At 49.6% G+C, this 26,374-nt stretch overlaps 1 protein-coding gene across 1 annotated transcript in view; it reads right to left on the bottom strand.

Moving 5' to 3' along the window:
• The window catches only part of KDR (kinase insert domain receptor), a 51,195-nt gene extending 25,836 nt beyond the window's left edge, over positions 1-25,359 (bottom strand). Inside the window, exons 1-15 of the mRNA XM_054383290.1 lie at positions 25,308-25,359; positions 23,937-24,027; positions 22,384-22,580; positions 20,074-20,198; positions 19,086-19,254; positions 15,155-15,294; positions 14,254-14,422; positions 11,893-12,004; positions 11,621-11,784; positions 10,131-10,287; positions 8,894-9,014; positions 7,775-7,883; positions 5,927-6,271; positions 3,191-3,337; positions 2,219-2,350 (exon numbers count right to left, since the gene is read on the bottom strand). Of these exons, the coding sequence (XP_054239265.1) occupies positions 2,219-2,350; positions 3,191-3,337; positions 5,927-6,271; positions 7,775-7,883; positions 8,894-9,014; positions 10,131-10,287; positions 11,621-11,784; positions 11,893-12,004; positions 14,254-14,422; positions 15,155-15,294; positions 19,086-19,254; positions 20,074-20,198; positions 22,384-22,580; positions 23,937-24,027; positions 25,308-25,359 (2,230 nt within the window). The remainder of the gene's footprint in view (positions 1-2,218; positions 2,351-3,190; positions 3,338-5,926; positions 6,272-7,774; positions 7,884-8,893; positions 9,015-10,130; positions 10,288-11,620; positions 11,785-11,892; positions 12,005-14,253; positions 14,423-15,154; positions 15,295-19,085; positions 19,255-20,073; positions 20,199-22,383; positions 22,581-23,936; positions 24,028-25,307) is intronic.
• Positions 25,360-26,374: the final 1,015 nt, after the last annotated feature.

The raw sequence follows: 26,374 nt of genomic DNA, 5'->3' as shown, positions 1-26,374 counted from the left end.
CACACTCCTGTGTTTCATCCTTTGTAGCACACAGAATTTTCCCCACACACTGCACTGCATGACCCCAGCCAGCTGCACTATGCATTTCTTGGGAGTGAGGCTTTCTGTCCTACCCAAATTTCCAACTTCTGCAGATATGCCCCAGCTGTATTTCCAGCATCAGCTGAAACCTGCACTGTGTCAAGACGCAGATAATTTTCACCCCATGTAAACATATTGCTCAACACCTTAATTTCCTAATGGGACCCACAAGGATATCAGGATACTGCCTGACTCACCATGACAGAACAGATGGGACAATCACCCTGCCCTGCAAGACAGAGGTTTGTAAAGCATGCACTGACTGCATTGTGCCAAGGGCAAGGTGCTGTTAGTTTGAAGTTTCTCATTGCAGCTCCTGGTGGAAAGTCCATCATGGTTCTAGCCACTCAGACTGCAGGCTGACCTCCTGGTAGGATTTCTTGTTTATCACTGTGAATTTCATTCCAATGTGCTAGAGCAGGACTGGAGCAATGAGAAGTCTCACAACTGCTTTCAGAGCTTGGTGGACTATGTCTAGAGTCTCCTAATCTGAAGCCATTACCTGTTCCTTGAATCCTAGACTGGCTCAGGCTGGAAGGGAGCTCAGAGCTCATCTCCTCCAACCTCTCCACCATGCCCAGGGACACCTCTCAACTACACTCAGCTGCTCAAGGTCTCATCCAGCCTGGCCTTCAGCACCCCCAGGCAGGAGGCAGCCACAGCCTCCCTGGGCAGCCTGTGCCAGAGTCTCACCAACCTCGTACTGAACGACTTCTTCCTCAGCTCCACTCTAACCCTGCTCTGCCTCAGCTTCAAACCATTCCCCCTTGGCCTGGCTCTAGACCCCCTGATGAGAAGTCCCTCTGCAGCCTTCCTGCAGGACCCCTCCAGGTCCTGGCAGGCAGCTCTAAGGTCCCACTTGGAGTCTTCTCTTCTCCAGGCTGAACACCCCCAGCTCCCTCAGCCTGGCCTCACAGCAGAGCTGCTCCAGCCCTTGGATCATCTTTGTGGCCTCCTCTGGCCTCACTGCAGCAGCTCTGTGTCCTTCTTCTGCTGGGGACACCAGAACTGGAAACAGGACAGCAATCACAACAGACTGCACAAAGCATTCACTCTGCTTTTCCTTGGCTGCTGTGTCAGTGATGAGATAATTTAGCAAGTTACAGCTGTTCCAAAACACAGCCTGGAAAGTAGGTGACCAAGATTTCACAGAATCACAGAATTAACCAGGTTGGAAAAGACCTTCAAGCTCATCCAGTCCAACCTATCACCCAACACCATCTAATCAACTAAACCATGGCACTAAGTGCCTCATCCAGTCTGGTTTTAAACACTTCCAGGCTGACTCCACCAGCTCCCTGGGCAGCACATTCCAATGGCCAATCTCTCTTTCTGGGAAGAATTTCTTCCTCACATCAATCCCAAACTTCCCCTGGAACAGCTTGAGACTGTGTCCTCTCCTGTCCCTGCTTGCTTGGGAGAAGAGACCAATCCCCACCTGGCTACAACCTCCCTTCAGGTAGTTGTAGACAGCAATGAGGTCTCCCCTGAGCCTCCTCTTCTCCAGGCTAAACACCCCCAGCTCCCTCAGCCTCTCCTCACAGGGCTGTGCTCCAGACCCCTCCCCAGCCTTGTTGCCCTTCTCTGGACACCTTCCAGCATCTCAACATCTCTCTTGAATTGAGGAGCCCAGAACTGGACACAGCACTCAAGGTGTGACCTAACCAGTGCTGAGCACAGGGCAGGATGACTTCCCTGCTCCTGCTGACCACACTGTTCCTGATCCAGGCCAGGATGCCATTGGCCTTCTTGGCCACCTGGGCACACTGCTGGCTCATGTTCAGCCCTACTGCCAACCAGCACGCCCAGGTCCCTTTCTGCCTGGCTGCTCTCCAGCCACTCTGTCCCCAGCCAATGACACCTGGGGGTTTAGGTGTGCTCTGTTGTAGAGCTTTGCATGTCAAAGAGAGTGGAGACAGGGTCAGCTGTTGCAAAGCACTACACAGCACTGTGGGGAGTGAAGTGTCCATCCCAACAGCCAGGGTGGCTTTGAGAGTAGCCAGTCTGAGCCTGCTGGGAATGGTCAGGAGCTGCAGCAAATCTCACGGAGCACTCTAGGAGCTCCCATGAGGATACCCTGTGGGTTTCAGTGATGACAAAGATTTCATGAACAATCTGGAAAGAAGCTGACACCAACCTTCCACTGAAAAATGAGCCACTGCTGTTGTACATCCAAGGACATTGCAGGCAAGGCAGGTGTAGAGTCCTCCATCTTCTTTCCTCACTCGGCGGATGGTTAGAGTTTTGTTTCCATCTTTCAAAACAATACCTGGAATAAAATTCGTGGGGCTTAGTCCTGTTATTTTCATCACAGGATGTTAGGGGTTGGAAGGGACCTCTAGAGTCATCCAGCCCAAGCCCCCTGCCAGAGCAGGACCAGAGAATCCAGCACAGGTCACACAGGAACACATCCAGATGGGGATGGAAAGGCTCCAGAGAAGGAGACTCCACAACCTCTCTGGGCAGCCTGCTCCAGTGCTCTGGGACCCTCACAGTGAAGAAGTTCCTCCTCATGTTGATGTGGAACCTCCTGTGCTGGAGTTTCCATCCATTGCCCCTTGTCCTATCACAGGGTGCAAGTGAGCACAGCCTGTCCCTGTCCATTTCTGATTCTCAGTCCTCAGATATTGATAGACATTGATCAGATCCCTCTCAGCCTTCTCCTCTCCTGACTAAACAGCCCCAGGGCTCTCAGCCTCTCCTCATAGGGCAGTGCTCCAGTCCCTTCAGCATCCTTGTAGCTCTCCCTTGGACTCTGTCCAGCAGATCCCTGTCCCTCTTGAACTGGGGAGCCCAGGACTGGATGCAATATTCCAGGTGAGGTCTCAGCAGGGCAGAGTAGAGGGGGAGGAGAACCCACACACATTGCTGTCCCATGCAGAACTTGTTGCCCACCAGCACTCCCAGGTCCTTCTCCTGCTCTCCAGCAGATCACCTCCTAACCTGTACTGCTGCAGTTTATTGTTCTTTCCTAGGTTTTGTCATTTTGTGACCAAAATTCACACCGCAACTTTTTTTTGTAGTGCAAACCTGCATTGAGTCCCATGAAAGGCAGCCCTTAAGTCATAGGAAATGCACAGCAAAGCAGCAATGAACCTTCATAGCTCACCTGAATCTTCCACCAGAGTCTCATTGTTTTTAAACCACGTGATGTGTGGAGGAGGAATGCCATTCACTGTGCAGGACACCTCTATGGTTTCACCAACATTTGTTGTCTGATTTCCCAGATTTCCTGCCAGTGTGGGTGCCATGGGCTCTGTTGGACCACAAAGACAGCAAAATTACTGCCCACCAAACAAAACATCCACTTTTGCAGTAATCACAGAAACATTCAGGTAGGAAAAGCCCCTCAGGATCACCAACTCCAACCACTGACCCTACTCTACAAGGCTCACCCCTAAACCAGAGCCCCAAGCACCACATCCAAACCACCTTCAAACACATCCAGGCTTGGGGACTCCACCACCTCCCTGCCCAGCACATTCCAATCCCTGACCACTCTTGCTAGGAAATTTTTTTCCTAATGCCCAGTCTAAACCTACCCAGTGGCAGCTTGAGGCCATTCCCTCTTGTTCAATCACTAATTAGCTGTGAGAAGAGACCAACACCAACCTGTCCACAAGGTCCTTTCAGGTAGTTGTAGACAGCCAGGAGGTCTCCCTCATCCTCCTCTCTTTCACACTAACCATCCCCAGCTCCTTCAGTCTCTCTTCATCAGATTTATTCTCCAGGCCCTTCCCCAGCTTCCTTGCCCTCCTCTACTCTTGCACTGGATGGCCCAGTGACAAACTCTCAGCACCTTTTATACCACCATCAGCCACAGCTTTCATGTTAAGGTCAGAGTTAAAACTTCCACATCACACACACAAATAAATTACAACAGCCAAGAAAATGTTACCAGCATTGATGTAGCTTTCAATGCTTTCATTTGTAACTGCCCAGGGAAGAGGGAATAGGTGACAAATTGTCTCTCCCCCATTTTATTTCCAGGGTCATTGCAAGGAGTTTCCTAACTGCTGGTTCATCAAATGCCCACTCAGGCCAGTTCATAACACAGAAGTTTTTCCTGAGTCTGCCTAACCAGCCAGGACATCCAGTTCCCACAGCAAAGGCAGTGCTGCTTGAGTGGAAATCTGATTGATTATCAGCTTAGTGAGCAGCTGAAAAGCTGATTGGTTATCAGGTTGCATTGCTTGCACCTGGACACCGGCAGCACTTGGTGGCATTTTTAAATCACAGGCAGTGCTTCAGACTCCAGAGTCAGCAGCATTAATACTGTGAACACACACATGCTACAGGGAAAAAGGTGTTTTGAAAAGCAAAGTTGGGAAGGAATTGAGCTAAACACAGGCCATTGTTTGTGCAAAAGCCAAAGTTTCCCCCCTCCTTGCATAGCAGAGTGGCTTGGGCAGTGTTTCCTCACTGGCACTGATGAAAGAATGTGGCACCTGGTGGCATGGTTTAGCTGCTGTGGTGGTGTTAGGTCACAGGCTGGACTTGATGATCTCAGAGGTATTTTCCAGCCTCAATAATTCTGTGACTCTGTGATTCTGTGAATCACAGAATGATAAAATGATCTGTGTTGGAAGGGACCTCCAAAGGTCATCCTGTCCAACCCCCTCTGCAGTAAGCAGGGGCTAAGAAGCCCTTGCTGCTCAGAAAAGCCCCAGACCTGCACGTTGGCAATGTGACTCACTCAGATAATTAATAAACTTTATTGATAATTAACAGATAATTAATTTATTAATTTATTAACTTTAAGAATCAGGCGTGATGAAAGGGTGTAAGTCAGTGATGAGGAGCACAACTGGTACAGTTACACTCCCTCTGAACAGCAGGAATTTAATTTCTCCACGCTGACCTAAAAAGCTAAACTGGTACTCCCCTGAATGCTTCCTGTGAATATCTGCATCCTCCTACATATTTCATCCTCTCTCTCTCTCTCTAATCATTATTCAAAATGTCTTGTTTCATGTCAGGAGAAATTTTGGGCTGGCCTGGTGATATTCTTTCATGACATTGTGAGAGCCACAGTAGACTATAGCCATAACTGATAGACTGGCCAGACAACAAACCCAAATTCACTAAGCCAAGAATGAAAGCTGACATCATTAGTGATGCACAACTCATCCAGACCTCTTTAAGAAGCTGACACACACAAGCCCTGAAGATCCCCAAACCTACCACTGCTGCAGAGATTTTCACACAATCACAGAATTAACCAGGTTGGAAGAGACCTCAGAGATCACCAAGTCCAACCTATCACCCAACACCATCTAATCAACTAAACCATGGCACCAAGTGTCTCATCCAGTCTGGTTTTAAACACTTCAGGGGATGGTGACTCCATCACCTCCCTGGACAGCACATTCCCATGGCCAATCTCTCTTTCTGGGAAGAACTTCTTTCCAAAATCAAGCCTAAACTTCCCCCCTGCACAGCTTGAGACTGTGTCCTCTTGTTCTGCTGCTGCTTGCTTGGGAGAAGAGACCAATCCCCACCTGGCTACATCTTCCCTTCAGGTAGTTGTAGAGAGCAATGAGGTCTCCCCTGAGCCTCCTCTTCTCCAGGATAAATACCCCCAGTTCCCTCAGCTTCTCCTCACAGGGCTGTGCTCCAGACCCCTCCTCAGCCTTGGTGCCCTTCTCTGGACACCTTCCAGCATCTCAACATCTCTCTTGAATTGAGGAGCCCAGAACTGGACACAGCACTCAAGGTGTGACCTAACCAGTGCTGAGCACAGGGCAGAATGACTTCCCTGCTCTTGCTGACCACACTGCTCCTGACCCAGGCCAGGATGCCACACACAAGCCTCCCCTTTTGGTCCCCAGTGAGTGCTCTGTACCTTGAACAGTGAGGTGCTTCACCAGGCAGTGCTGTGTCTTAGCCTTTTTGTCCTGAGCGATGCAGACGTAGTCCCCTCCGTCCTGGAGGGAGATGTTGCGCAGGATGAGCTCCAAGGTGACGTTCTCCCCGTTGGTGCTGGACACTGTTGCGTTCAGCTTCTGCAGGGCGTTGAGGTTCTTGCAAACAGGCATGGGCAGCCCTCCAAAGGGACTCTGGGAGGCCTGGGCACTCAGCTTGTACCACGACAGCTTCTCAAAGGTGAATTTGTCTGCTGTGCACTGCAGGGACGTGTTCTCCTTCTCCGTCACTTGATGCCGAGGCTGGAGGTTAATTTCCAGACCTTCTGCAAGTTAAAAGAATAAGGTAAAATAAAATTTAAAAACAAGATAAACCACAAAACAAGATAAACCACAAAACAAGATAAACCACAAAACAAGATAAACCACAAAACAAGATAAACCACAAAACAAGATAAACCACAAAACAAGATAAAATCAGATGGTAAAATAAGACAAAATAAAAGACAAAATAAAAGACAAAATAAAAGACAAAATAAAAGACAAAATAAAATAAATTCCTATTGGGTGGCACATTTTGTTGCCAACATGCATCTGAAAAGGCATTTTAAAAGCACAGCCTTATCCTCATCTTATCTGAGGGCATGGTTTGGGGTTGATCCTTCAGTGCTGGGCCAAAGGTTGGGCTGGATGGTCTTGAAGGGCTCTTCCAAAAAGATATATTCAAAGAATGGTCTGGGTTGGAAGGGACCCCCAAAGCTCATCCACTCCCAACCCCCCCTGCAGTCAGCAGGGACATCCTCAACTAGATCAGGTTGCCCAGAGCACTGTTGAACCTCATCTTGAATACCTCCAGGGATGGAGCCCCAACCACCTCCATGGGCAGCCTGTTCCTATTCTGTGAATCTGCGATTTTGTGATTATCCAGTGGTAAATGAAGGGGGGGTGGGGAATATTGGGAAAAAAAAATTCAATTAATCAATCACCTAAAGAGTACAAACTCATTAAAAGCAAAATGGATCAAAGGCAGCCCTGGGTAATGAAGGCAGTTGCTCTTCCTGTAGAAACTCACAGCAACAGAAGATTATTTTTACAATTATCCTATAGTTAGTTTTTAGATTTGGAGTCTCCTTCTCTAGAGACTTTCAAAGCCAACCTGGAAGTGTTCCTGTGTGGGCTGCCCTATGCCATCCTGCTCTGGCAGGAGGGGTTGGACCTGATGATCTCTGGAGGTGCCTTCCAACCCCTGATATTCTGTGATTCTGTGTGAAAAATAGTATTTCAGCATGCACATATGGGGATTGGTTTTCAAGGAGAGAGAAGCTCTTTGCCACTGGTTTCAAGAACGTTAGTCTCAGCTTTCACAACACATTGTCACTCATTTTGGAATGTGCTGCCCAGGAATCTGGTGGAGTCCCCAAGCCTGGATGTGTTAAAATTTGGTTTGGATGTGGTGCTTGGGGCTATGGCTTAGGGGTGACTCTTGTAGAGTAGGGCTAATGGTTGGAGTTGGTGATCCTCAGGGTTTGTTCCAACCTGAATGTTTCTGTGATTTTGTGACACTAGGCTCTTTTAAGTGACAGCAAAAGGCCAACAGCAGCCACTCATAGGACAACGGTGTCCACCTGAATCATTTTCATGGGACCCTCACTCCACTGCTGCCAGCAGGAGCTGGCTGAAATCAGGTTGGTGATTTTAAAGACTTCAGGTAAACCTCAAATCCTAGAGGGTTAAAGGGTTTCATAAAGGACACCGATCAGCCAACAGCCTTCAAACACCTACCAGAGCAAACCAGAGGGACTATCAATCATTGAACAGGATGTACTTACTGGTCACATGAAAGGAGATGACCCTCTCACTGGAGCCAGCTCTGTTGGTAGCCATACATCTGTACAAAGCAGACACATTGGCTGCTTGAACTGTCAGGGTGCTCACAGTCTGCAAAGAACAATTTCATAGCCTGGTCGGTGCTGGAGCCTCACCACCCCAACGGCTCAGCAAAGTCATCTGCACAACAAAAAGCCCTTCCAAATCCATGGCACAGCAGGGAAACAGTCGTCCCCCACCCCTGACATTTACACTTTTTGTCTTTAAGGCAGAAGAAAAGAAGCAAAAGCAGCCCTGCCAGCAGGCAGGTTTTGGTCTCTGTGTTAATAAACGCTGCACCTACAACTTCTTCTGTTCTTCAGCCCCTCCAGATTCTCCTCGTTGCAGTTAATTGGCAGGATTAACTTCAGGCTGCTAAAAGGCAAGCACTGAAAGGGAAGTAAGTTGCTTTCCTCAATGGAGACTCACTTTGTGTCTAAAGGGCTTGGAAGTATGCAGCCCTCAGTAGATCCCCACGTTTAATGATTGGGGAAAAGAGCCTTACCCTAAGTGATTGTGGTACCTTTAGGTGGATGCCTAGGAAAATTTTCCATAGATTTGAGTAGAAAAGTGGTAGAATGTAAATAAATTGCCATAGGGTATAAAAAGGAAAATACTGATCAGGTCTGAATAATCCCATTGGGCTGATTACTTGCATAGAGTTAGTTGTGGAAACTCTTTTCATCTTCTTTCTCTCTAGCAGATACTAGCTGCTTGGCTGTTGCTGACCTTGGCTGCATTCTTCTTGTGGCTAAGTACTAACAATCTACTCTCTTCTCTCTCTTTTACTTTGTATAGGGTGGGGGAAGCTCTCAGTAGCCCCCTGGTTTTGTCCATGGGGGGGTTCTTGTGCTGTTTATAAATTGCAAATCCATCTAAGTATTTTGTACATATTCATTGCATTCCATATTTCTAGATAGGAGTTGTGCTTGTAAATAGAGCTTCCTTTGCTTCCACCTGAGCTGGTCTGGCCAATTTTATTTTGGGGGGATAATTTCAACCCACCAGAGTGATGTGTTTCCAGACAGGGTCTGAAGAAGGCTAATCATCCTCAACCAAGAGAAAGGGAAAACCCTGCTCACCTTTGTTTTCCCAGCAATAGTCACAATTCGGTGCTTGATCTCAACCTGGTTGCCACCTCTCCTCTCAGAGATCACTTTCCATTTCCTGCATGCATAGGGATTGGCTCCTGAACGAACCTTCCTGAGATGGAAGCAGAAGTATTTGCATTAGATCAGACAAAGAGTCACCCTTCAGGACTCTTCTCTTCACAGTGTGCAGATATTTCTCCAGAAATCAGCTGCATCACTGCATCTGGGAGGGGGAAAATGTGTTTCTGGAAACACTGCTATTAAATCCTACCCCATAACCTTCTGAGCCCTTTGTGCTCTGGAAAACAAGGCACCCCCTAAGCCTTAAAGGTGAATTTCCTAATTAATCTGCCTGTGTCAGCTCAGTCAGGATGCTTGGAGGGAAGCAGCTATTCTGGGAACAAACCTCCATTCATAGATGGATGATTCAAGTTAATTTAGTTCAAAGGAAGGCAGAGAGACAGAGAAATGGCTGAACTCCCTACAAGAATTTCTTGAGGACAGTAGCCATTGTGTAGGAAGCAGCCAGGCACCAAAGGAAGCAACTAGTGGAAATCATTTGAAAAACAACAACAGGAAAGAAGAATGCTGCTTTTTTGGTTGTTGTTGGGTTGTTAGTTTTTTTTTCTTTAAAGGAAATCTGGGCTTATGGCAGGCCCAGATAAGGGAAGCTGCATGAATCTCAGTCAGGCACTCTCTCTATCATTCCCCAACATCAATCAGTGCACTTCCTGCCCCCAGATACACTTTCACACAGATAAAGAGCACCACCACACTCAGCACTGGAGTGTAAGAGGGAAATAATAAAAAAACCCACACCACCACCAGAAGGGTCTGTAATTAGCATAAACAGCAAATTCCCTCTGTTTGGGATGGAGTATGGGGCTTGCTGTCCACAGGGAGACCTGAGGGGAGGGCACAGAGGTTTGAAACCTCACCCAAGCCAAGATGCCCTTCAGGAAACCATGAAAGCAACACACTGCTGGCTCCCCGCTGTGGGTGGCCCTTGCCTCTGCTGACAACAATGACCCTGGCAGAGCCTGCCTGCAATGATCTGCCACTAAACACAGTGATCTTTTCTTCACTGCCTATGGGATTTGCACTCAGCATCAAGCCTGGGCAAGGGATGCACTCAAAAAACCCCAACCCAACCTGATACCCCCTCCAGAACCCAACGTGCCTCAAGAGCTATGTCAGGCACAGAAGATGGCAAGGGCTTGGCACTCACTGGGGGCTGAAGGTGCACTCCTCCTCCAGCTGCCAGTGCCAGAGGATGGTGGTGGGTGGTGGGACAGCGTAGATGGTGCAGGTGAGGGCCTGTGTTGAGCCATACTTGTAGGAGTCCACAGGGGCCAGCAGCGCGTTCTCGCCGATCTGAGGGGGCACTAGGAGAGAGAGCAGCAGGTTACACCTCCTGCCAACGGCTCCCCCACAGCACTGCCTGCACACAGACACACAGCAGCCTCTTCACACAGTTCCCCATCACAGAATTGTCAGGGCTGGAAGGGACCTCAAGGATCATCCAGTTCCAACCCCCTGCCATGGGCAGGGACACCTCACACTACAGCAGGTTGCTCACAGCCACATCCAGCCTGGCTGCAAAAACCTCCAGGGATGAGGCTTCCACCACCTCCCTGGGCAACCTGTGCCAGTCTCTCACCACCCTCATGGGGAAGAACTTCTTCCTAACATCCAATCTGAATGTACCCATTTCTAGTTTTGTTGCACTCCCCTTAGTCCTATCATTACCCTAAAAAGTCCCTCCCCAGCCTTCCTGTATCCCCCTTCCGATACTGGAAGGCCACCAGAAGGTCTCCTCAGAGCCTTCTCTTCTCCAGACTGAACAGCCCCAACTCTCTCAGTCTGTCCTCACAGGAGAGGTGCTCCATGTCTGAGTGCAGTGCAGACCATCTCCAAGGATGTGAACCTTTAGGACCAAAGCCTTCACCAAAATGTCTCTTGATTAGCCCTTGCACCCCCACCCCCATGCCCAGCCTTTAAATGCAGACTGCTCCCCAGCCCTGATCCCACTGCACATAGCCTCACTGCCCTTTCCAAGATCTGCTGTCTTCAAAGCGTGGAGGCTAGGCTGTTTCCCGGGGAGCTGAGAGGGGGAGGAAGAGGAGGAGGAGGAAGGGCAGAAGGAGGGTTGCACAGGGCAGGGCAGAAGAGGGACAGCCTGCGAGGGGCAGGAAGGATGGGTGAGGCGTGACAGGGCTCGGATGGAGCAGGGTGGGGGAGGACTCTTGCAGCTCAGCCAGCAAGGAGGGCAGGAAAGAGCAGGATGCAGAGGCAAAGTAATAATATACAGGAAAAAAAAAAACACAACAACACACACAAAGCATCATCACAACTAGAACACCAGGAGACAAGGGCCACCTCTGCCCTCCTGAGGTTCAAGAGTTCTCTTCCAGCCACCACTCCCACTTAAATCTTCTTCAGCCTGGGATGGATTTAATCCTAAAGCTGGTAGCACCCCACAGGATGGATTTAATCCCAAGTCTTGCAGCACAGCACAGGACACCGCAGGATGGATTTAATTCTAAGGCTGGTAGCACTCCACAGGATGGATTTAATCCCAGGGCTGGTAGCACCCCACAGGATGGATTTAATCCCAGGGCTGGTAGCACCCCACAGGATGGATTTAATCCCAGGGCTGGTAGCACCCCACAGCACACCACAGGAGGAAGAAGGTCACCCCTTGGGTATGTCACTCACCATTGACAAGCAGAGCAAATGTGTGTCTCTTCTGCATCTTGTTAGTAGGGTTTGTAAGGACAGCAGTGTAATTCCCAGCATCTCTTTCAGTTGCTTCAGAGATCACCAAGGTGTAGCCAAGTTTAACTGTGTGATTGGCATTGAGGGCTTTTCCATTTTTATACCTGAAGAAAAGCCAGAGTGCTTTGAATACCTTCAATCCCCACAGAATACTTCAGAGATCTGCCTTAACTAAGGAGATCTCAGCTTCCCAAACTCTTCCCAGCTCTTACCATTTCACCTCTGGGGGAGGATATCCTTTAAACTTGACAGGAATCTTGACTGTCTCACCCAGCCTTGTTTCGACCACATTCTCCATTCTCTCCAGATGAATGAAAGGACTTTCTGAAAATAAATGAATAAAGAAATAACTTTAAAGGTCTTTCCACATGGACAAAAGTGTAACTGCTCTCCATTTGGGTTAGCACTCAACAAGCAGATGACAAATAGGGGGCGAGTGGCAGGATGCCATTGGTAAAAGCAGAGTTGGCTCCAAGCTGGGCTCTGTAGTGATGAGTCCCCCATGAAATCCCAGCCCTTTCCTTCACACACAGGAACAAGCCAGCTGCGTCACCAAGGAGTTCTGGAAAGTCCCAGCAGGGCTAGGGAGGTTCTGCTCCCCCTCTACTCTGCCCTGCTGAGACCACAGCTGCAATCCTGTCTCCAGTTTGGGCTCCCCAGTTCAAGAGAGACAGAGACCTGCTGGAGAGAGTCCAACAGAGAGCCAGGAGGATGCTTAGGGGACTTGAGCATCCCCCCTATGAAGAGAGACTGAGAGCCCTGGGGCTGTTTAGTCTGGAGAAGAGGAGGCTGAGAGGGGATCTGATCAATGTCTCTCAATAGCTGAGGGGTGGGGGTCAAGGGGAGGGGGCCAGGCTCTTTTCAACAGTGCACAGTAATAAGACAAGGAACAAGAGGTTCAAGTTTGAACATAGAAGATTTCAGCTCAAGATGAGGAGAAACTTCCTTACAGTGTAAGTGCCAGAGCCGTGGAGCAGGCTGCCCAGAGAGGTTGTGGAGTCTCCTTCTCTGGAGCCTTTCCAACCCCACCTGGATGTGTTCCTGTGCAGACTACCCTGGGTGCTCCTGCTCTGGCAGGGGCTTGGACTGGATGATCTCTGGAGGTCCCTTCCAACCTCTAACGTACTGTGGTGATGTGATTCTGTGATATATGCACACCCAAGTAAAACTGACTTAGTCCAGAAACTAATAGTATTCAAGACTACAACACCACTCAAGTGTGTGTCTGACCCACCGCAGTCACAGAATACTCTCAAATGATTTACTTGCTATGAGTTATAAATTGCACCGAGTAAGACTAAGACTTTTGACTAAGATTTAGGATGGTATGGGCTTAGTATCTGGTACCCTCCCTATCCATAGCACATCATCTTGGTTTGGCTTCTGAAGAGAAACAGAAGGAACCCAGCAGAAAACTGAGTCTCTCCTGAGTCAATGTGCCACATAATAATTTTAAATGTTAGAAAACAAAACAAAACACAAACAAACAATAAAAGCCATTAATATTCTGGCCCCTGAAGTGAGACCTCAGGAAAACCAGGATCCTTCAAAACACAAACCCCTTTGTCTGCCTCAGCTGTTGCAAAAGGGATATTCTCATGCTGGCAAGTTTTTTCCTAGACATAACCAGTGGAGCCACTGGGGCTGTGCCCAAGAGGGGCTTGAGAAAAGGCTGAAGGATGTGGCCTCCTACTTATCTCTGCATTTAACCAGAGTTGTTTCCTTTGGATCATTTCCGTGCAACCCAAACTCCAACTGATTCATCTGGCCATAAAGTAAACACTCAAAGTTTTCTCTGCTTAGCTTCCTTCATAATGACCCAGGCTCAAGGCCAGCAGAGCCACCAGAACCCAGCCTAAGTTCACCTGGACTGAGAGCAGGCAGCCCTTATGCAAAGTCATCTACACAAAATCAGCTTGACAGGGCCTCAAAGAGGTCAACATCTCTGGAGATGTTTGAGACTGGATGAAGCACTTAGTGCCATGGTCTAATTGATTGGATAGGGATGGTGATAGGTTGGACTGGCTGATCTTGGAGGTCTCTTCCAACCTGGCTGATTCTGTGATTCTATGATTCTGTGAACACAGGAGAGGACCAGAGGCTTGCTTCAGCCCATTTTGCTGTGGGGTTCTACAGCTTCCAGTAACTTCCAGCACCCTGTGACAGGACAAGGGGCAATGGATGTAAACTATAGCACAGGACGTTCCACCTCAACATAGGGAAGAACTTTGCTGTAAGTGTCATAGAGCCCTGGAAGAGGTTGCTCAGAGAGTGGAGTCTCCTTCTCTGGAGAGTTTCCAGACCCATCTGGACCTGTGCTAGATTCTGTCCTGCTCTGGCAGTGGGGTTGGACTGGAAGATCTCCAGAGGTCCCTTCCAACCCCTAATATCCTGCGATCCTTTAAAATCTCATCATTAGCTAAACTTGTGGTACACAAATAATCCAACAACAGCTGCAAGCTGCAGTTTGGTTCACTTCTGTCATTGGACTGATCACCAAGATGCCTCCTGCATGCCAGGCATCAATCCCAGACCTGCAGCAGCTGGCCAAGCCACAGAGGAGGATGCCATACCGTGGATGATGAAGTAGCTGCTGTTCTTCATGTTCATCCGGCCGCTGGATGCTGCACAAGTGTACCGGCCCCTGTCACTCAGGGCCACGCTCTCAATGGTCAGAGTGCTCACAAACTTCTTCACCTCTCCTGCAGTGGTCTTTAAATCCCTTATGGTGCCACGTTTTTCCTGGAACAGGTAAAAGAGGGAGAGGATTTGATCACAGGATCATGTTAGGGGTCAGAAGGGACCTGCAGAGACGATCCAGTCCAAGCCCCCTGCCAGAGCAGGACCAGAGAATCCAGCACAGGTCACACAGGAACACATTCAGATGGGGCTGGAAAGCCTCCAGAGAAGGAGACTCCACAACCTCTCTGGGCAGCCTGTTCCAGTGCTCTGGGACCCTCCCAGGGAAGAAGTTCCTCCTCACGTTGAGGTGGAACCTCCTGTGCTGGAGTTTGTATCCATTGCCCCTTGTCCTATCCCAGGGTGCAAGTGAGCAGAGCCTGTCCCTGTCCCTTCCTTCCTGATACCCACTCCTCAGATATTTACAGACATTGATCAGATCCCCTCTCAGTCTTCTCCTCTCCAACCTGAACAGCCCCAGGGCTCTCAGCCTCTCCTCATCAGGCAGTGCTCCACTCCCTTCAGCATCCTTGTAGCCCTCCCTTGGACTCGAGTAGATCCCTGTCCCTCTTAAAGTGGGGAGCCCAGAACTGGCTGCAATATTCCAGGTGGGGCCTCACTAGGGCAGAGCAGAGGGGGAGGAGGAGCCCCTATAGTTTTTCTTCTTTGCACACTTGAGAACACACAGATGTGTCATCATCTGCTCGGACTGGATTAGAGAGAGGAGGGGAGAGACATTATACCAAAATCAAATTTCCTGGTGATGTTGGCACCTTGAAGCCCTTATGGATTTACCTTGATGGAAGGGTAGTCCCATTTAAAATCAATTCCCACATTCAGCTCTGTCCTCACAGTGCAATTGAGAACAAGTTTTTCCCCCACTGCCAGCTCCACTTGGTAGTGTGGGTTCATTGTCAGGTCGTAAATTCGGTATCCTGGAGGAGGGAAAAAGGCAGACAGCAAACATGGGAGTAAAGAAGAGGGCTCAGTGCCAATTTTCCCAGGTGAATTCACTGTAACCCCAGCTACAAAGAGGTCCCTCAGTGCCCCAGTGCAGCACGATGATGGGCATACAAAGGAGGTTGGAGGGAAGGGATGTGCCTGCCCTGAGCATTTCCCACCTGAGAGCCACATCAGACAGCAGCACTTGATCAGAGACCCCCCCCAAGTCAGTGGGAGTAGGCAGGAGGCAGTGAGCCACACAGTTCCTCTGCCTTAGGCACTTTCTTCTTACCCTTGTGAGCCCTGAAACCAAAGGAAAGAGATACACACACCCCACCCCCTGCCTCCCCAGTAGCAAGCAGGAACTTTGTTAGTGACAGCCTGGCACTGGCAAAATGACTCAAAGTCTACTTTGTGCAGTAAAACATTCAAATTATTCCAAACTGGAATATTCTGACTGGAGAAATTCTTCTGCAAATCCTCAGGGTGAAGACTCATTAATTTGGTGGAGAAGCAAGGGTCTGCTGCACAGAGCAAAGGGTGGAAGGCTTCAACACCTTCCTGCCAAGCAAGGTGAGACTGCCTTGGTGCCCTCTGGCCACATGAAGTGGTCACTCTGCCCTCAGCCAAAGGAGCTTCCACAGCTTGAGCTTCCACAGAATCATCATGCCTAGTTCTGGGGTTGGATGAACAACTGGCAAAACATGCCAGGAGAGCATAAAGCCCTGTGAGAGCCAGGATAGAGGTCTGAAGGAGCACAAAGCCCTGTGAGAGTCAGGATAGAGGTCTGAAGGAGCACAAAGTCCTGTGAGAGTCAGGATAGAGGTCTGAAGGAGCACAAAGTCCTGTGAGAGTCAGGATAGAGGTCTGAAGGAGCACAAAGCCCTGTGAGAGTCTCAGGATAGAGGTCTGAAGGAGCACAAAGCCCTGTGAGAGTCAGGATAGAGGTCTGAAGGAGCACAAAGTCCTGTGAGAGTCAGGATAGAGGTCTGAAGGAGCACAAAGCCCTGTGAGAGTCAGGATAGAGGTCTGAAGGAGCATAAAGCCCTGTGAGAGTCAGGATAGAGGTCTGAAGGAGCACAAAGTCCTGTGAGAGTCAGGATAGAGGTCTGAAGGAGCACAAAGCCCTGTGAGAGTCAGGATAGAGGTCTGAAGGAGCATAAAGCCCTGTGAGAGTCAGGATAGAGGTCTGAAGGAGCATAAAGCCCTGTGAGAGTCTCAGGATAGAGGTCTGAAGGAGCACAAAGCCCTGTGAGAGTCAGGATAGAGGTCTGAAGGAGCACAAAGCCCTGTGAGAGTCAGGATAGAGGTCTGAAGGAGCACAAAGCCCTGTGAGAGTCAGGATAGAGGTCTGAAGGAGCATAAAGCCCTGTGAGAGTCAGGATAGAGGTCTGAAGGAGCATAAAGCCCTGTGAGAGTCAGGATAGAGGTCTGAAGGAGCACAAAGTCCTGTGAGAGTCAGGATAGAGGTCTGAAGGAGCACAAAGCCCTGTGAGAGTCAGGATAGAGGTCTGAAGGAGCACAAAGTCCTGTGAGAGTCAGGATAGAGGTCTGAAGGAGCATAAAGCCCTGTGAGAGTCAGGATAGAGGTCTGAAGGAGCATAAAGCCCTGTGAGAGTCAGGATAGAGGTCTGAAGGAGCATAAAGCCCTGTGAGAGTCAGGATAGAGGTCTGAAGGAGCATAAAGCCCTGTGAGAGTCAGGATAGAGGTCTGAAGGAGCATAAAGCCCTGTGAGAGTCAGGATAGAGGTCTGAAGGAGCATAAAGCCCTGTGAGAGTCAGGATAGAGGTCTGAAGGAGCACAAAGTCCTGTGAGAGTCAGGATAGAGGTCTGAAGGAGCACAAAGTCCTGTGAGAGTCAGGATAGAGGTCTGAAGGAGCACAAATCCCTGTGAGAGTCTCAGGATAGAGGTCTGAAGGAGCACAAAGCCCTGTGAGAGTCTCAGGATAGAGGTCTGAAGGAGCACAAAGTCCTGTGAGAGTCAGGATAGAGGTCTGAAGGAGCATAAAGCCCTGTGAGAGTCAGGATAGAGGTCTGAAGGAGCATAAAGCCCTGTGAGAGTCTCAGGATAGAGGTCTGAAGGAGCACAAAGCCCTGTGAGAGTCAGGATAGAGGTCTGAAGGAGCATAAAGCCCTGTGAGAGCTGGGATAGAGGTCTGAAGGAGCATAAAGCCCTGTGAGAGTCTCAGGATAGAGGTCTGAAGGAGCACAAAGCCCTGTGAGAGTCAGGATAGAGGTCTGAAGGAGCACAAAGCCCTGTGAGAGTCAGGATAGAGGTCTGAAGGAGCATAAAGTCCTGTGAGAGTCAGGATAGAGGTCTGAAGGAGCATAAAGCCCTGTGAGAGCTGGGATAGAGGTCTGAAGGAGCATAAAGTCCTGTGAGAGTCAGGATAGAGGTCTGAAGGAGCATAAAGCCCTGTGAGAGCTGGGATAGAGGTCTGAAGGAGCATAAAGTCCTGTGAGAGTCAGGATAGAGGTCTGAAGGAGCATAAAGCCCTGTGAGAGTCTCAGGATAGAGGTCTGAAGGAGCACAAAGTCCTGTGAGAGTCTCAGGATTGAGGTCTGAAGGAGCATAAAGCCCTGTGAGAGTCTCAGGATAGAGGTCTGAAGGAGCACAAAGTCCTGTGAGAGTCAGGATAGAGGTCTGAAGGAGCACAAAGTCCTGTGAGAGTCAGGATAGAGGTCTGAAGGAGCATAAAGCCCTGTGAGAGCCAGGATAGAGGTCTGAAGGAGCATAAAGCCCTGTGAGAGTCAGGATAGAGGTCTGAAGGAGCATAAAGCCCTGTGAGAGTCAGGATAGAGGTCTGAAGGAGCATAAAGCCCTGTGAGAGTCAGGATAGAGGTCTGAAGGAGCATAAAGCCCTGTGAGAGTCAGGATAGAGGTCTGAAGGAGCATAAAGCCCTGTGAGAGCTGGGATAGAGGTCTGAAGGAGCATAAAGTCCTGTGAGAGTCAGGATAGAGGTCTGAAGGAGCATAAAGTCCTGTGAGAGTCAGGATAGAGGTCTGAAGGAGCATAAAGCCCTGTGAGAGTCTCAGGATAGAGGTCTGAAGGAGCACAAAGTCCTGTGAGAGTCTCAGGATTGAGGTCTGAAGGAGCATAAAGCCCTGTGAGAGTCTCAGGATAGAGGTCTGAAGGAGCACAAAGTCCTGTGAGAGTCAGGATAGAGGTCTGAAGGAGCACAAAGTCCTGTGAGAGTCAGGATAGAGGTCTGAAGGAGCACAAAGTCCTGTGAGAGTCAGGATAGAGGTCTGAAGGAGCATAAAGCCCTGTGAGAGTCTCAGGATAGAGGTCTGAAGGAGCATAAAGCCCTGTGAGAGCCGGGATAGAGGTCTGAAGGAAACAAGACAACCCAGCTCCTAGTGTGACCTTCAGATCCCCATTCCCTTGGTACCCCCTCAGAGCAATTCCTTTCCATCTGCTGCTGCTGGATACCTGCCTCTAGTTCCCTTCAACTCTGATTTGGATCCTGGGTAAGTGACTAAAGTACAGAACAGAGTGATTTGAGGAAAAAGGCTTGCATTGTCAGGGAAAAAAAGCAAAAATGAAGAGCCCAAATCCCTGCTCTCTGTGTAAAAGCCAAAAATAGAAGCACTTATCCCCGTGATGAACCAGAAAGCACACAATACATCACATTTAAGAGAAGAGTAATCCATATCACAACATCCATTTGGCATTAGTGCATTGTCCCAGAGTCCAAGCACAGGTAATTGGTTCAGTATGTCACAGCAAGCAGAAGAGCCCTGGCCACAGAGCAAAAGAAACCAACCTGCCTTTGGCTTACCTACAACTGCCACTATGTATATCACAGACTGGTAGCTTTCAGCATCTATTTTAGCTTCACAGAAAACCATGCCTGCATAGTTGATTAAATGACTGGGTATGGTGAAGCCCTTTTTATTATCCCAGGAAATGGATTTCCCATCAGGAACAAATATCTTTTCTGGATATTTCTGTTGGAAACATCGATAAAAGACAAAGTCAGATTTCAAAAACACAGTCAAACAATATTGGCTTTTCAAGCCCAGCAGGGTCCCAGTTTGAACATCCCAGCTCAGGCCACCTGCCTCTCCTGAAAGCACAGGATGAGTGCATTTACAGCACTCACCTTGTCATAGAATCATAGGATCTTAGACTCTTAGAATCATCCAGGCCAGAAGGGACCTCCAAAGTTCATCCAGTCCAACACCCTCTGCACTCAGCAGGGACATTCCCAACTAGATCAGGTTGCTCAGGGCCTCATCAAGCTTCACCTTGAATATCTCCAGGGATGGAGCCTCAGCCACCTCCCTGGGCAACCTGTTCCAGTGTTCCACCACCCTCATGGCAAAGAACTTGTTCCTAACATCCAATCTAAATCTGCTCTGCTCTAGTTTGAAGCCATTGCCCCTGGTCCTGTCCCTGCAGGCCTTTGCAAACAGTCTCTCTCCATCCTTCTTGTAGCCCCCTTCAGGTTCTTGAAGGCTGCTATTAAGTCTCCCTGCAGCCTTCTCTTCTCCAGGCTGAACACCCCCAGCTCCCTCAGTCTGTCTTTGTAGCAGAGCTTCTCCAACCCCCTGATCATTTTCATGGTCCTCCTCTGGACCCTCTCCATCAGGTCCATGTCCTTCCTGTGTTGAGGGCTCCAGACCTGTACACAGCACTCCATCACAGACTGTAAAATTCCCAAGGATGGGAAAAGCCTTATAGAAAAGTACTGATGCTTCAAGCCAAGTGTTCCTGTGACAGTGATGTCAGCTAAGCCTGCAAGCAAGAGTGAGCTCTCCCCTTACCGCGTGCAGGGACACGTTGAGGTTTGAGACGGTTCCAAGGCACGGCACCACCACGGTTTTGTTCTTAGTGATGTACACAATGCCAAGCTGGTCACTAACTGAAGTCACAAATGGAGATCTGTAATCTACAAGAAGATTGAGCATTATGAAAACATTTCTTTCCTGCAAGAGTGGTCCGGCATTGGAAGAGGTTACCCAAGGAGGTGGCGGAGTCACCGTCCTTGGAGGCATTCAAGAAATGTGTGGCATGGCAATGTGGGACGTGGTTTAGTGGCCATGGTGGTGTTAGGTTGATGGTTGAAGTTACAGAATCACAGAATGTGAGGGGCAGGAAGGGACCTCAAAAGATCATCCACTCCAACCCCCCTACCAGAGCAGGATCACCTATACCAGGTCACACAGGAATGCATCCAGGCAGGTTTTGAATATCTCCAGAGAGGGAGACTCCACAACCCCCCTGGGCAGCCTCTTCCAGGGTTCTGTCACCCTCACAGTGAAAAAAATTCTTCCTCCTGTTTCCATGGAACTTCCTATGCCTCATCTTCCACCATTGCCCCATCACCCAGCAGAGCCTGGCTCCAGCCTCTGGGCACTCCCCCTGCACATCTTTATCAACAGCAATGAGTTCACCTCTCAGGCTCCTCCTCTCCAAGCTACAGAGTCCTCAGCTCCCTCAGGCTCTCCTCATAAGGAAGATGTTCCACTCCCTTAAGCAGTTTTGTGGCTCTGTGCTGAACTCTTCCAAGCAGTTCCCTGAGGTGCTCCCTGACCTTGGAGGTGTTCTCTAACCAAAACAATTCTGTGATTCTCTGATTATGGAGGAAAAGTTTCTAGCTTCATTCCTCCCCTGTCTTTTTCTTCTCAGATCAGTTTTACTCTTTTCTGTGTGGTAAGACACAGAAGTGATCAGACTGAAGAGGGGGGCACATATTTTCAGAGGCACTTCCCCCTGGATTTGCAATGCTATTATTCTCCAAACAGTTACCAGCGGCAGCATACCCTTTGGAGAACAACTTCCTGCCCCTGCAGTCTTTGTGCTGACCCAAATCTGATTTCCCCTAGTGTGACTTTCCTTGGCATGAGTACTACAGGAAGTATCAGTTAAAAGCAGCGACATCCCACATTGGTTCCCCTAGTGGCAGCATTCCTCTCAAAGTCAGACAATGTAAAAAGTCAGCTCCTATAAAACAAGCTAACTTCTGTACATCACAACAACTCAGGTATCAAAGTGGTAGCTATAAGTCAACAACAAAAAGGAAACACAAGGGAGCATAAGAAAATGAGCATGAAGCCATCAGTGCAAAAAAGCGGATGCCTCAATGAGTGTGAGCTGAGCATAAAACTGGAGGCTTTCCACTGTCTTCAGCACTCAGCTCTGTTGCTACCACCCCTGAAATCTCTTCCTGCCTGAATAGATTTTACCATCATGATCAGCAAATGTAAGGAAGTTTTGGGGTCATTGGTTTGGTGGCTTTTTAATGCCGATACCAGATAGTACCTCTGCCATGAGGCCAGGCTGAGGGAGCTGGGGGTGCTCAGCCTGGAGAAGAGAAGACTCTGGGGGGACCTTAGAGCTGCCTGCCAGGACCTGAAGGGATCCTGCAGGAAGGCTGCAGAGGGACTTCTCATCAGGGGGTCTAGAGACAGGCCAAGGAGGAATGGTTTGAAGCTGAGCAAACAATTCAGTCTAAACTGGAGCTGAGGAAGAAGTCGTTCAGTATGAGGTTGGTGAGACTCTGGAATAGGCTGCCCAGGGAGGTTGTGGCTGCCTCCTCCCTGGAGGTGCTGAAGGCCAGGCTGGATGAGACCTTGAGCAGCTGAGTGTAGTTGAGAGGTGTCCCTGGGCATGGTGGGGAGGTTGGAGGAGATGAGCTCTGAGGTCCCTCCCATCCTGAGCCATTCTAGGATTCTATGAAACTGTAAAAGGGATCAGATCTGTGGTCTATAATAAATAACCAATCGCTGTGATCCTCCCTCACACCAAACTCAGACTCCTGCTGAGGTCAGGGATGGCTCTGCATGCATGAGGACAGGCTGAAAGCACAGCAAAGGTACGTATGACAAGTTCTGGGTGGAGGAGAACAGCAGAGCAAGGACTGCATGCAGCAAGTCACTTCAGAATTACAGGTCCAAAGGTTTCTCTATTGGTAGCAGCTAGCATCCTGGCATGTAAACACCCAGCATGACAACAAGGATCACAAGTTCTAGGGTTCATACATTTTCATGTCAAATCTGGTTTGAAATACTTGATATCCGTTTTTTTTTTTTTTCTTCTCTTGAGGCTAGGGGAAGAGCTGTGCAAGCACTTACCTTGAACATAGACATAAATGGTGGTAGCTGCCTGGCTGTCCCTGTAGAGGCACCTGTAGTCCCCTGTGTCATTGCCAATGACTCTGAGGAGGGTGAGTGTCTTGCAGTAGGGGCCCTCACTGCAGTCTGTCACAGAGACACGCTTCTCAGCACTGCTCTGGTTGCTGGGCCAGTACCACTCCAGTGGCCTCTGACCACTGGGGAAGCAAACATTAGAGAGGCATAAGCAGGTGATGAGCAGTATTGATGCCAAGGTGGCAAACCCCAATGCCACCACTCCCTATGGCTACAGAAAAGAATGGGCTTCTTCCTGCCCCTCCCGTGGAGCATCAACCCACATAGGATAAACTCACAGAAATCCACCTAGAAAGAGGCTACTTGGGATACATTCACAGAAATCCACTTAGAAAGAAGCTGCTTGGGATATATTCACAGAAATCCACCTAGACAGAGCTGCTTGGGATACATTCACAGAAATCCACTTAGGAAGAAGCTACTTGGGATACATTCACAGAAATCCATTTAGAAAGAAGCTACTTGGGATACATTCACAGAAATCCATTTAGAAAGAAGCTACTTGGGATACATTCACAGAAATCCATTTAGAAAGAAGCTACTTGGGATACATTTACAGAAATCCATTTAGAAAGAAGCTACTTGGGATACATTTACAGAAATCCATTTAGAAAGAAGCTACTTGGGATACATTCACAGAAATCCATTTAGAAAGAAGCTACTTGGGATACATTCACAGAAATCCATTTAGAAAGAAGCTGGTTGGGATACATTCACAGAAATCCATTTAGAAAGAAGCTGGTTGGGATACATTCACAGAAATCCACTTAGAAAGAAGCTGGTTGGGATACATTCACAGAAATCCATTTAGAAAGAAGCTGGTTGGGATACATTCACAGAAATCCACTTAGAAAGAAGCTACTTGGGATACATTCACAGAAATCAATTTAGAAAGAAGCTGGTTGGGATACATTCACAGAAATCCACTTAGAAAGAAGCTGCTTGGGATACATTCACAGAAATCCACTTAGAAAGAAGCTGCTTGGGATACATTCACAGAAATCCACTTAGAAAGAAGCTGCTTGGGATACATTCACAGAAATCCACTTAGAAAGAAGCTGCTTGGGATACATTCACAGAAGTCTACCTAGACAGAGTCACTTGGGATACATTCACAGAAATCCACCTAGAAAGAGGCTAGTTGGGATACAATCATAGAAATCCACAGAAGCTACTTGGGATTTATGTTCTGCTGAATCTAAGCAGAGCACACAAAAAGGAGCATGAAGAGCATGGCTCAGCAGTGAGCTCCATGAGGACCTGGTTGACACTTCCTCCTCCCAGTCACCCTGCACTCCCCAGCCCTCCCTTTGCTGCAGCCCTCTAAGATAGCTTCTGAAGTTTGCCAGGGGAAAAGTAAGGTGGGGAGCACAAAAGGAGCGGAGAGAAACAGGAGTGGTGATGGGAAAACCACTGAAAAAAAAAAAACCTACATCAATGAATGCCATCCAAATCATGCTGGGCATACTTGTCCTTACCTGCAAGTGATGTTTAGAGTGTCATTGGCAGTTATTGTGAGGACATCTTTTTGGATGCTAAGGGTTGGCTGATCCAGAGGCATAAATAAACCTGTGAAAACACAGACCGCCCTCCAGTCAATCCAAAAACCCATGGTAAATGCTACTCAGGTAAAAAAAAAACATTATAGAGAGGAATATGAAGCATGTTTGAAGGAGACTTATTTCACATCACCCACTTAGCAGTGAAGGGTAAATAATGACTTTTCACACATCCCAGAAAGTTCAAAAACTCTGTCATAACAGGAAGCAAAGGCAGATGGTCAGGAGCTAGCTGCAGAGCACTACAATTCAGCCAGCCAGGGTGGAGTTCCTGTTTTCTTGCCTTGCCAACTTCAAGGTCTAACAAGAGGATGTGGGACATTGAAACGAAGTGAACCTTCATCTGATGATCTCACTCCCTGGGGAAAGGGATTACCAACTTTCTTATAATAAATTGAATCTACTGCTGATCAATGAATTACGTGGAGAAACCACTGCACACTTTATCACAAATGCAAGATCCCATGAATTCATTTCATCTCATCCATGATTTTTCTAAGGTTATCTCTTTCCTCCTAAGCAGTTAGGCAAAACACCATCACTGCCAAGCTTTAGTCGTGCAAGGGCTCACATTGTGCCCACCGTGAGCCACCTGCACTTGTGATCTGGGCAGCGATCTGGGTGCCAGTGCCTGACCTGAGGCAACAGCCCACTGCACCACATTTGCAAGCACCACAGAGAGAGGGTTTCTGCCTGCCCTCGCTGCTGCCATCTCCCCCAGGAATCCTGCTGCCTCACCGGGGTGAGCCAGCAGCCCCAGCCGAGGGCTTGGCCAGTTACGAAGGGCAAGAAGAAAGTGCGGCCAGACCGGGACCTTCCCTATTTCCCCGGTATTTCCCCATGCCTTCGTAGCTGGCATCCCGAGCAGGTTCTCCGCTGATGACGGCTTTCCCGCATTTGGCTCCAGGGACATTTTGCGGCTCCAGGGACATTTTGCTCTCGGAAACGACAGCTGATGCTGGAGCCAAGCGAGCAGGACGCTGTGTCACGGCAGGCAGCCCTCTCCGACGGGCCAGCACCAGCGAGCCGGGCAGCAGAGGGGAAGAGGACAGGAGAGGAGAGGAGTGGACAGCAAACCCACAGCGCTGGGCGTCCCGTCCCGCGACGGGACTCGCCCTGTCCCACCCTCTCTACCAACCCGGACGACCCCAGGGCAACCCCACACCCGCGCCGTTCGCGGCACCCGATCACCCCCGCGCCCCTCTCCCCGGGACCCCGTGAGGCTGCCGACCCCTGGCAGCTCCCCGACAGGCCGGACGCAAGGGCGCCTGGGGTTCCGTGAGAGCTTACCGGGAGCCAGGCACAGCAGGACCGCCAGCAGCCGCGCCGCACCGACCTCCATCCCACCGCCTCCCGGCGCTGCGGGGCGCGACCCAAAGGCTGCCTGACGGTGCCGGCAGGCCAGCAGCCGAGCCGAGCCGAGCCGAGCTGAGCTGAAGCGAGCCGAGCTAAGTCGCGCCGAGCCCAGCCGAGCTGAAACGAGCCGCGCCGCACCGCCCGGCGGGGATGCGGGACCCCGGCGGGCGGCACCGCCCCGAGAGTGCCCCCAGGCGGGGCTTGTGCCGCGGCCCCGCCCCAGGGTCCGGTGGCGGAGCCGTCCGTAGAGCATTGCTTGTGGGGGCACCGCCGACAGCTCTCCTCTCTGCCCAGCCGCAGGAGGTCCTCAGGTACAGTGACCATCAGTGCTGAAACTCAGCGTCACCTGCGCTTCGTCGCACGTGTTTGGGGTTTCTTCAAATCCCCCCGGCAGGGCTGGAAGCCCACAGAGCTGCCTTGGTCCTCTTTCAGCAAGCAGTGAACTCCTGCACCTCACAACTGCCTGCATCCCCCTGGCATGATGCTGCCCGACTACAAAACCCAGGGTCTGGTGCCACGTGCATGTTCCCTTTGGGTTGTGTCATGTGGAATTTGGATGGGACAAGGGACAACGTCTTTGAGCTGGAAGAGGGGAGATTGAGGGTGGAGATGAGGAAGAAATTCTCTACAGTGAGGGTGGGGAGACACTGGAACAGGTTGCCCAGGGAGGCTGTGGATGTCCCCTCCTTGGAGGCCAGCAGGCCTTGAGCAACCTGGACTGGTGGGAGGTGTCCCTGCCCATGGCAGGGGGTTGGAACTGTATGATCTTCAAGGTCCCTTCCAACCCTAACAATTCCATTCAATTCTGTGAAATGACCCCAAAGAACAGCCCCATGGGGCACATGCTGTGGGGTGCAGCCATCTTCCTGCTGACAGTGACTTCATCCAACTGGATTTGAGGGAATGGCCTGGAATTGCACCAGGAGAGGTCTGGATTGGAGATTAGGGAAAAAATCTTTATGGAAAGTGTGGTCAGAGATTGGAACAGGCTGCCCAGGGAG

Source organism: Indicator indicator, chromosome 8 (assembly GCF_027791375.1).
Source record: "Indicator indicator isolate 239-I01 chromosome 8, UM_Iind_1.1, whole genome shotgun sequence".
Taxonomy (NCBI): Eukaryota; Metazoa; Chordata; class Aves; order Piciformes; family Indicatoridae; genus Indicator; species Indicator indicator.
Note: the sequence above shows the minus strand (reverse complement) of the source record. Positions and strands in the feature narration are given on the sequence as shown.